The sequence below is a fragment of the Asparagus officinalis genome, chromosome 8 (genome assembly GCF_001876935.1).
Source record: "Asparagus officinalis chromosome 8, Aspof.V1, whole genome shotgun sequence".
In the NCBI taxonomy this organism is placed as follows: Eukaryota; Viridiplantae; Streptophyta; class Magnoliopsida; order Asparagales; family Asparagaceae; genus Asparagus; species Asparagus officinalis.
In genome coordinates, this window is record NC_033801.1 from 27553158 (window position 1) to 27565344 (window position 12187).

The following is a 12187-nucleotide window of genomic DNA, read 5'->3' on the forward strand; positions in this document are numbered from 1 at the left end:
GGCGGCGGAGTCAGGTGCGAAAAGGCAGCCTCGAGGAATCACGAAGCCAAAGCCGGTGTCTCCGGCGTTGCAGGCGGTGGTCGGGGTGAAGGAGATTGCGAGGACTCAGGCGCTGAAGCGGATTTGGGACTACATCAAGGAGAACAATCTTCAGGTGTAATCTAATCCCAATTTTCTTTGTGTTTTTCTTTTTAGTTTTTTTCCCTTACTAGGTTTAGGGTTTAGGGTTTAGGGTTTTTAGATGCAACCTAAAAGTTAAAGATAAGGAGCTAAAAGGTTGGGTATGGTGAAATGTCTAAGATATCTATGAACAATTGCTTACCTTGGCTTTTCAACTGCTTAAAAATATGGTTAACAAGTGATTATTTCTTTGGTGAATGCCTTAAAAATGTGCTTCGTAATAGATGTATGGATAAATGTATTAAAGGATTTTTAATGCTCTAACCACGTAAGTTTTGAGTTAGTACAGTTAAATGTATAAGAAAGCTTTAGATAATTGTTTTAACAGGTTTTTGAACCGCTACCTGACAGTTTTAGTGTGTTCTTTTTTGTTCCTTGTTTTTTTTTTTTTTTTGGGGGGGGGGGGGGGGAGGGGGGGTGACATAAGTCATGTGTGTGTGTGTTCTTTTACCTTATATCCACTCGAAAGGTGCACTGCTTGGTAAAACAATGCATGAAGACGATCTATGCATAATATAGGAAAGACTTTAGATTGCGTTGTTTTAGCCAGCTGTGGCTCAATTTAAAGGCTGACTTAGTGACTAAAAGGCTTGGATGTTGGTAAAGGATTAGTTAGATGCAAGGGAAAGAGAAGGTCTTGATGGCAGATGGAAGGGTTGATTCACTCTTATCATTTGAGGAATGTTGACTTTTTTTGTGTTTGCTTTGGATTTTATTTGTGTTAGTATGATGTTGATTTATTCATGATTTTATTTGATTACAAAGTGGCCGAAATAATTCACTAATAGAATGAAGTAACAAGGATATTTTATGATATATGACAGAGTATTTGAGTCATTCTGTCTAAAGTACTTGACATGGAGCCTTCCAAATGCTAGCTTGGGGGACTGAATCTTGATTGTATTTTACATCACTTGTTCTAAATGTGTGTGCTTATGCATACATGTGTGTGCACGTGTTCATATACAATCAGTGTTCTAAAAAGTGGGCGCCTAGCCCGACGCCTACCGACACCTAGGCAACACCTAGGCCACCTGCCTAGGTTTTGGAAGCCCCAAGGAGAGTGTAGGCCGCTTATGCGGACTGCATCTCTTATCTCTTGATCGTGATTTCTTTCGCTGTAGCCACCAACCTCCTTCAAACTCTCCATACCTCCATTGGCTATGAACACTTCCATCTCCTCAATTTTTTAGAAAACCTCCTTCACCAAAATTTAAACCAAGAAAAAAATCTGCCTATGCGCCTAGGTGTAGGTGTTAGTTCGGCAACTAGTGGTGCCTAGCGCTTTCTATAATATTAACATTTATTATCAGTTATTGTTATAAGAAATAAGAAAAATAGGAGAACTATCTAGGCCACGCCTAGGGTCTAGGCATCAAGTCTGACGCCTAAGCCTCCTAGCACTTTTTGTAACCATACATATAAATAAATATATATGATGTGATATGTGTGTAAATTTGACCTTTGGTTCTATAATTTGGTTAAATTGATTGCTCCTTTATGTAAAATTAAGATGTGACTAACTTAATGTCTACAATATGTAAGCACCACTATTAAGGGGAAATGGTATTTTCATTTTGGTAGCATGAGGTTATGTGTATTTTCCATGAAGTTTTGAAGTAGTTGGTACACTGCAAAGCATGCATAAAGACATTGTTATCGAGGCGTGCGCCCCGAGCGTTGGGTGTTGCGGGCTGGGACAATTGCGCCCCGCACTAGAGGCGGGGTATTGCACGCGCACGTCTTGTGTGCGCTTGACACATGCGTCATGTAATAGACTCTTTCTTCTATTTTTTTTAAATAATTTATATATTACATATTTACATCATGTAATTAACTCTTTCTTGCTAGTTGCTAATCCATTCTCCATCTTTTCATGTTTAACCTATAAAAAGGAAACAATAATTAGTAATTTAGTATACTTGTTTGCTAATTATAACTTCATTCTCTAATTAGCATGCTAACTAGAAAATTATGAACATGTAAGTATGTAATTGTTACATCCATTCTCCATCTTTTTATGTTAATTAGCAAATAGTAATTAAGAATGCTAACTAGAAAATTATGAACAATAATGTTTTTTAATCACTTAATTGTTACTTAAAAATACATATATCATATTTTAAATGAAAATACATATTTCTTATTTGTCACTTGCTTGTTTTGTTTCATAGACTTTTGCTTATGTTGGAAAATTATCTTGCATTATGATTTGTGGTAACTTATGAACTTCTCTATGATATGCATGCTAATTAAGACTCTTTCGTGATTTAGTAGGTGAAATTATATTTCTTGGTCTTTTTATGTGACAATTTATAAACATGTTTCTTATATGCTTCTTTGTCTTATGTTAAAAAATATTAGTTTGAGTTGTGCGCCTCAATTTAGTGATGCGCGCGTATCGTTTTGCGCCTTGCGCATGGTGCGCGTAAGGGGCCTTTGCGCCCCGCATTGCGCCTTGCTCCTCGATAACAATGCATAAAGATATGGAACACAAACAGTAAAATTACTCATATATAGCATATAGCGACTAGTAAAGATCACAAAACATTTTGTATGGTTGTGTACAAAAAGAGATTACATGACTACATATACATTCTTTGGGAAATTAAATGCTTATTCATGCACAAGATGAGTTTAGAGGGAGATGGGCGGGGACCCACGGTAAAATGTGGCGTAATCTTCTTTCTAACAAATTCTCGTAAGCAGTGTTATTGAGGCGCGCGCCCCGGACGCGCCCCAGGCGCGGGGCGCTTCAGCCTGGGCGAAATGCGCCCCGCACGCGAGGCGGGGCGCTGCACGCAGCGAGGCGCGCGCCTCGCGTGCGCCTCGCATGCGCCTCGCTCGCGCCTTGCATGCGCCTCGCTCGCGCCTCGCGTGCGCCTCACGTGCGCCTCGCACCTGTGTTATGTAACATACTATTTTTTCTATTTTTTTAAATAATTTACATAATTACATATTTATATCATGTAATATACTCTTTCTTACTAGTTGCTAATCTATTTTTATCTTTTTATGTTTAACCTATAAAAAGAACACAATAATTAGTAATTTAGTATACTTGTTTGCTAATTGTAACTTCCTTCTCTAATTAGCATGCTAATAGCAAATTATGAACATGTAAATATGTAATTATTATATCCATTCTTCATCTTTTCAAGCTAAGTAGCAAATATCAATTAAGAATACTAACTAGAAAATTATAAATAGTCATGTTTGTTAATTATATTTCTTAGTCTTTTATGTGACAATTTATAAACATATGCTCATAATTGTTAATCACTTAATTTGATGATTTAAATACATGTTTCTTGTATCTTTTTTGTTACTTTAAAAATTCAGTTAGCATAATTGATGATTTAAGTTGATATTCTCATAATTTTGGATGTAGGTAACTAATATGTTGCTTATATGTTTCTGTCTTATGATGTTTGTAAATATTAATTTGAGTTATGCGCCTCAGTTAGCGAGGCGCGCGCCTTGTTGTGCGCCTTGCGCATGGTGCGCGTAAGGGACCTTTGCGCCCCGCATTGCGCCTTGCGCCTCAATAACACTGCTCGTAAGTACACCCACTGTAAAATGTGGCGTAATCTTCTTTCTAACAAATTCTCGTAAGTACCCCACGGTGAAATGTGGCGTAATCTTCTTTCTAACAAATTCTCGTAAGTACATGCTCCTATAGGAGTTTTTCACCGCATAAGCTTATAAAGTTACAATACAGTTCTAGGTCTAAATCAGTGGCTAACATAGGTTGCAAGGATCTAGTCTTGTATTTGGGATCGCTAATGTGATTACATCTCTTGTTGCTATGTTAAGCTACTGCAGCAATATGGGACCTCTAACGACTTGAAAATAAAGATAATAATTACCAGGATTCATACATTTGAACTGAAAATGGAGCAAAAATGTAAGTTAATTTCATAAATAGTACAAGAGAAAAAATATAAACATTTTACCATAGAGATCAAATACATTGATCTTTAAACCCAATTGACTATATTCATCATATGTGTACATGGTATTTTACTAATAAAAAGCTAAATACCTACACTAAATTTTCACTAATCTTCTCCCACCGAACTGCCTAAAAAATTATCCAACGTGCTATTCTCCTTCAAGTCAACAAATCTTCAAAGAGGTAATTAGAATCCATATTTTTTTGTGAATTTTCCCTTCTCTTGCAACAATTGGCTTTTTCTACTTAAATTTACGGTTATTTATGAAAAGTGAGGGCTTTTGCTTAAAAAGTAGAAATTTTGATGGAAATATAGGGTTTTGCTTCACAATTGGGGTTTTTGATTGAGAATCTTGTTATGATCTGAGTTTTCTTTGTGACTTTGTTAATTTTTGTTTTTATTTGAGTAACAACAAATGTATGAAATTAATGGGATTATATATAATGCTAACCGAAACATGTTGTGTATAATTATATAAAGTAACTTAATCACATTTTTTATATTATTTACTAAAGCATGCAATGTATAATTATATTAAAATTGTGTCTTAATAATAAATGCATTTATGTAATATAAGTATTAGCTTTTAAATTATACTAGAGCCTCCGCATCATCAAATTTTTTTTAACGTATTGGTTTTTAATTTTTTTCTTAAATAAATAGCTTTGGAATTGAGTTTTTACCTTGTTAGGTAGTCGAATTGAGTTATACTACAGGCTCCATATCGTGCGCCCACACCCAGCTGAACAATCATGTATTCGTGCCTATAGATACAGTCAAGAAACTGCATTAGGACTTGAATCTTGATTGTATTATACATATATGTCTCTCGCTAACTGTATGTGCATGTGTGTGTCTATGTATACATGTGTGTATATGCTTCTATGCATATGTAAATACATGCATAGATATAAATATATATGATGTGGTATGTGTTTAAATTTGACTGTTGGTTCCATGATGTGGTAAAATTAATTTGATCCTCTTATATAAGATTAAGATGTGTTACACCTTTTATATGAAAACACCATTATTAAGGGGAAAGTTATAATATCATTTTGGTAATATGAGGTTATGCGTATTTTCCACGAAGTTTCTAACTGCAAAGCATGAGATAAAGATACAGGGACACAAACATGGAAACTCATCATTGGTAGGATACATTGACTAGTGAAGATCAAAAAACATACATATGGTTGTGTATTGAAAGAGATTACATGATTACGTAAACATTCCTTGGGAAATTAAATGCATATATATACAGTCAAGAAACTGCATGCACATACTTTCCTAAATTCTAATACTAGATTTGGAAGGTGCCCCGGATGCTTCATTTTCTGTAAAATAACTTATTATGCTCCTCCTTTATTGAACCATAGTTGAAGTTTATCATCATCAATGTAAGCCAATGTTTTGAAATTTTTTTTCTGTAATATATGGTCTTCAGCATGCAAATGATAGTAGTAATAGATGTCTTGATTTTCATGTGGTATTAATAAATGTTTCAACATGCATAAAGCAGTGTGCGCTAGAAGTGTCCAAGTACCAAATTAATAAATATATTATACAGTTGAATAGATGTTTAAAATTGCCAACACTCGCCCGAGGAGTGTTCAATAAGTGTTTTTGTGCGACATATGTCCATGTGTTCACTGAAACTTCTTGATGATGCAAATGGCTTAGCTACTTTATTGGTGGACCAAAAAATGGAATATGATAGTCTTCATCTGTTAATAATATTGTTGTTCCTTGCTACCTTTTTAGTAAGGATGCCGAGGAACTAGAATATTTCCCCAAGATAGTTATTATTGACAGATTTGCTGGTAAATTGATCAAAAACAAGGATGTTTCAGATGCTTTTTCCCCTACTTCTTTGCAATGTAGCATGTATGTTCATTGCTATTAAAACAAAAAGTACAAAGTGAACTATTTTCACACTATGTTCATTGCTATTAAAACAAAAAGTACAAAGTGAAGTATTTTCACACTAATTTTCGAGGAACTTGCCTGATCATTGTACAATTTCAGGCAATCTACTTGTTGGATTATTGTGCGCTGTAGACTGAATAGTTGACCAAGTTGGAACAACATATGTTAAAATTGTTTCCATGTTGTTCTATCCGTTGAGTTGCATCTTGTTCTATCCTTTGAATCGCATGTTGTTTGTCCATATTCTGCAACGGATGAAATAAATGCTCCATCATAGTTTATTGCTTTATGATCATGATTATTGCACTTGACTGCTAGCTGGTGTTTTTAGGGGCAATGCTTGCATAATAGATGGCGAAAATTTTTATACAAACTTAAATATCTCAAAATTTACACCAATTTAAATATCCAAAAAATTTACACCAATTTTAATTCGATAACCAAAAGTTTTTAATTTTTTGGTTGCCCGAAAATACACCAAAGTTCAAAAAACTTTGATAACCATTGTTAAGGTAATTTTTTGGCTTCAAAGTTAATTTTTGGAAGTTTGGGCATCCAAGTTAATCCTACAAATTACCTGCTTTAGAATTATATTTAGTTTGACAAAGTTATGAGATGGTGATAGCTTGTATTTCATCTACATGGGTTACTTCTGTTGGAGAAATCAGCTCTGGAAACCACATTGTGAGGTCTATTTTCTCCTTAAGTTCATGGTGACAATATCAAAAAACTCTCCATTAGTTGGGTGTTTGTCGGAAATCCCATTTCTGATACTTGTTGTTCCATACAATAGTCAAAACTTCATTATTGGGACATCACTTCCATTGTTTAATTTCAGAAGCATCATGCGTCTTATGTCAAGTATTTGCGTATACAACATATGCATCTTTGATTCAACTTTAAGTCGGGACAGATTATGTTAGTGTAATATATTGCTGAATATTTTTTTTAATATATTATTCTCACCAGGACCCAGAGAACAAGAAGATTATTGTGTGTGATGAGAAGCTCAAGGGCATATTCGCTGGCAAAGACCGGGTCGGGTTTCTTGAAATCTCAGGGTTGCTGAATCCTCACTTTGAGAAGTAACGAAGTCTTCACCTGGGTTTTTTTTGTAAATGGTAACTGTAGGGTTTATCACGGCTGTTGTAGGCAAAAGATGGCATCAGAAAGTTTACAGTATCTAGCCTCTGTTTTAGAATTCAGGGTGTATGTTTTTTCAGTTATATTATCTTGTATGCCACAGAAATCAAAATGCACGTGGCAGCCTTGTTTTGGTTTTAAGCTGTTGGTATTCTGAACTAAACACGTCTTAATTAGGCTGCATTTCGTTGCATACGGAATGGAATTATCTTTTGTGGAACGACTTTGTGATGGTGGTTTATTTTTTTGCTTAATGTGTGCTAAATGACTAAGCAAAGCTGAAGCAGTATTTGTCAAATTTTTAATGTTTCCTTCTCAAGTTTTTATGTTTGAAGGTGGCCACTGTGAGAACAGTGTTTATTTGGTGGTAGCACTGCAGTCAAGCTGGTCAAGTTTCAAGCAAGCGCAACATAATACTTGAAAGATCTCTGCAGTTTGCTGGTCAAGTGTCAAGCAAGCACAACATAATACTTGAAAGATCTCTGAGAGCTATGAAATTATTTCACTTTAATATGAGGTTCTGGTTCCTGTATAACGTATGCGATTGTGCTTAACCTCATTTCTTGACTGCTTATAACTAAATTTTCAACCTATTAAACCCCAAAAGTTCTAAATTTCATTCTAAATAATGTCCAGCTCCAAACATCATCCAAAACAACATTGTAATCTATGTTAGAATTGGAATAATGCAGAAAGAAACCACATTATAAGTGAGTGGAATTAAAATCTCTTATCGGTTGTATGGTTTGGGCAAAACCGATTCTTTTATTGACCTTTCTTTCTGTAAATATTATGTGTGAGAAATGTGGAATTGTGGTTGTGCTTCTGATTGTTAATATTTACAAACTTGATGTTGATGGCCACTCAAGTTTTTATGTTAGGAAATTGCCAAATTTTTTTAAATACATGTTTATTAACCTATTACTTCCTAAGATATGAATGATACTAATGTTGAATAATTATGCTTGAACTGCATCATTGTCTAGAGCTTATATGGAATCATCTTTCTTCACCTGAGGTTATGAATAACTTGCAAGTCCAAGATCATGCAAGATTATACGCAAATTAGAGTCATCGTAAATTTGACTAAATTTTCTTGAGTTAAGATTGTGCAAACATGTTCGGTAACTTGTAATTTTTTTATAAATATGATAGAATCACAATTTAATTTAATTATTTTTTGTAAATTATTTAAAATTTAAATCTAATTCCAAAAAGTACGAATTAAAATTATGTTGTGATAATTTTCTTCCTCTTTTAATCAGAAAGATAACCAAACAAGAGAAAATGACTTTCTGTTGAATTTTCTTTTAACTTTCCTTACAATATTCTTTCTAACCAAACAATAAAAAGAATATCATTTTCTTTTCTTTTTCTTTTCCTTTCTTTTTACTTTCTCTTTCTTTTTCTTTTCTCTTTTTCCTTTCTTTTTACTTTCTCTTTCTTTTTCTTTTCTCTCCCTTTCTCTCAAACCAAACATAGCCTTAAAGAATCGGTTGTATCGGTTGCTTGGAGTGACAATCCTCTTTCCTCGCAAAATAGATTTGACAAGACTATTATGCCCTTCTGTAGTTGCGCTAAATCACCATAGAGACTAAATGTATGCAATAAAGATAAAAACCATGAGGACTAAATGTGTACAATAAAAATAAAAGCTCTTGGAGCTCGATAAATCGTAAAAGTAGCTCAAGGTCTTCTTAGAATAGTAGTGTAAAGTTGAATGGCTTATGAGATGTTGAGGAGGCAATATAAGCTATGAACCAACTTTGTCCTGCGTGCAGCATAATAATGCATACATGCATGCGTACGTCATTGTGAGATTAATAATAACAAACTATAAATAATTGCATGAGAGTTTTATAAATTGGATTGGGTTCAATGCATAGATGAAAACTCATAGTAGCTAGCTACAACTTTATAAGTTCTCTAATAGCTCAAGTTCAGTGACGGAGTAGGATAGACAAGATATGATTGTACTCGAGCAATTAGTAATTGATTTTAGATATACAGTACTTGGTTTTGTTTTGAGGCTTGTTGAGAAGAAAGTTTTCATTCCATGAATTGTTTAAGATGCGAGTTTTATAAAATCACAAGTCTACATCTTTAAAGCTGCCTAAATTCAAAGAATGAGGCTTTAAGGGCTTAAAGCCTCTCTAAGTCTTGATTGTACGTGCTCCCTTAAGTGCTACTTAGGCTGAAACATGTTAAAAAGTTTTTATTCTATGCTTGGAGACCCTTAAAGACCATTGTTTTGTTTATGTGATAAGGAAAAGGCAAGAAAAATAAAAATAAAAAACAAAGAACACCTCCATGTTATGATCACAAGAATTCCTTAAGTTTTCCCGTGGTGTTTTCTTTCTTTTAGATATTTTTTTCCCCTTTCCTTTTGGTGATAATGATTAAGATGAATCAAAGACGCTTGTAGATTGATATATGAATTATTTATTTTGGTAGATTGATATATGATAACATGAATTAATTCATAGTAGAAAAGAGATGGTTAAAAAAATCATATGAGGTGCTCTCTTTACAACTTATACCGGGGAAGAAGTTTCATCCCCTAAGTTTTATCTTTTTCTTATTTCTAAGAAGCCCTAGATTTTTTATTTTTGACAAACAAATCCCTAGGTTTCACCCCTCCTTTAATAAGTCCTTAGCTTTCTTTTTTAAACAATGAAGCCCTTAAGTTTTACTCCTCTCTTCTAAGAAGCAACAATCCTTCTTATTAATATAAGGCTTTTGTTGCCAGAAAAAGAAAATTAAGAGTTTCTTAGAAAAGAGTGATAAAACTTAGGGATTTAGTACCAAATAAGGAAAGAGGAGGGGGCAAATGCATTCTTTTCGAGAATAATGTATCGTTATATAGCACATTTAGATTAAATGAATTGACAAGGAACCTTTTTGTCACTGAATTTAAGTTTTGTTTCGTAACTGTTAACTTTCATGACGAAACTGTTAATTTTTATAGTATAACTGTTAACTTCCATTCTAGAACTGCTAACTTAAAATATATAACTATTAACTATTAATAGTTCTCTATTAACTTACATTGTTTGACTGTTAATTGTCAATTGTTAACTTACATTGTATAAATGTTAAAGCTCTCCTAATATATTTTCAAGTATGGACACTTAACATCTAATATCGGTGAGTCTTTTAACAATTGGGTACAGGAGGCTAGAATGCTACGAATTCTACAAATGGTTGAGCATATTCATAAACAAATCATGGTCTGAATGAATAATCGACGAGTACTTGTAGATAAATGGCGTGGATATCTCTGTCCAAAAGCAGAGATAGTGCTTAAAGAAAATATAGATAAAGGTCGTCTATTGGATTTAAACAAGCTGAAAATGACATATTTGAAGTGCAATTCCATAAAACTATCCGGGTTGATTTGGAGAAGAAGACATGCACTTGCCGAGCTTGGGACGTCATGTGAATTCTTTGTAAACATGCATGTGTAGTCATCTTGTATATGAAGAGAGATATTTACTAATATTGCAATTGTTTTATGTCTATAGAAGCATTTAAAGGACTTATGAGCCAATTCTCTATCTCATACCAGATTTTGAGAAGTGTAGTGTGTCATGGGATGAGATCGAGCTACTTCCACCACATACTACCAAAAGAAATAGGAGAAATAGAACACGACATATCAACAATAGAATAGTTTACAAACAGTCTTTGAAATGTTATCGATGCCACGCCGAAGGTCACAACTGAGTAACTTGCAAAGAACCGATGTCTAATTAATATTAGGGACGTGGGCAAGGAACCGATCACTGATTGATATTTGGGATGTGAAACACTTTTGTATGATTGATAATAGCTATATAAATGAACTGAAATTCTAGGCGGCTCTCCTTCCATCCTCTCGTCTTCGATGCTATCGTCTCTCGCATCTCCCCCCTCTCTCTCTCTCTTATACTATATATTATATAATAATATAATTATATATATATATATATATATATATATTATATTATATATATATATATATATATATAATATATATATTAGTATATATAATATATATATATATATATATATATATAATAAATATATGATATAATGAACTATAACCAGAATGTGATATATAATGTTGGTACAAATGCTACGGCATTAATATGTAAACTTTGTTTCTTGAAAGTAAACTGTGAAGTGCAGCGGTTCTACATCACGCTCATGTATGAATGTTCCCGTTTAACATGTTAACCATAATACATAGCATGTTAACCTTAACTGGTATATTGATAACTATAATCGGTAAACTATTAACTATAATCCATAATCTGTTAACTATTATCTGTAATCTGTTAACTGTAACCTATGACTATTAACCATAACTTGTAAGGTGTTGACAATATCATTTGAGTTGTTAACCATAACTTACAACATGTTCTTGTTATGTACATTACAGAAATCAGAAAACATTGTATAAATATAGTTATAACTAGATAAGTTAATGTTAATCTACGAAGAGTAGCATATAAGTATCACATTACACCCCATAGATTTGGATTATACAAACAAAAGTTAAAGATTATTCTTTTTTTTGTCTAGCTAAGATTCTTTCTCAGTTTTTACAACTGTGATTGATGCACTCTCCTTCAATTCTAGGTCATCCGCGTCTAATGTGCCACTGAGCATTTTTTAATTCCCAGCCTTCTATTATCAGCTTTGCTGCAAGCCTTACATGTACTACCTCTGACGAATCATCAACATGCGTAACATGCAGTACATCACCTTTTTGGAGAATAGCCCGTACATAAAAGTAAACGTATATTCCATAGTCATAATTACAAATTACAAAATATAAAACTTATTTGTGGTTAGTTTATGTTGGTGAAAATTCTTTAATAAAGTGATAAAGTTAATCTGCAACATACGTTCCCTTTTAAGACTCGCATGGGATTGCCTTATATTGATATGCCCTCCAAACTTTATTAGGATCAAATGCGGTATTCATATGGTCC

At 33.6% G+C, this 12187-nt stretch overlaps 1 protein-coding gene across 1 annotated transcript in view; it reads left to right on the forward strand.

Moving 5' to 3' along the window:
- LOC109821044 (upstream activation factor subunit spp27-like) overlaps window positions 1–7462 on the forward strand; it is a 9034-nt gene extending 1572 nt beyond the window's left edge. The window contains exons 2-3 of the mRNA XM_020387238.1: window positions 1–154; window positions 7035–7462. Coding sequence (XP_020242827.1) covers window positions 1–154; window positions 7035–7154 — 274 coding nt within the window. The 3' untranslated portion in view covers window positions 7155–7462. The remainder of the gene's footprint in view (window positions 155–7034) is intronic.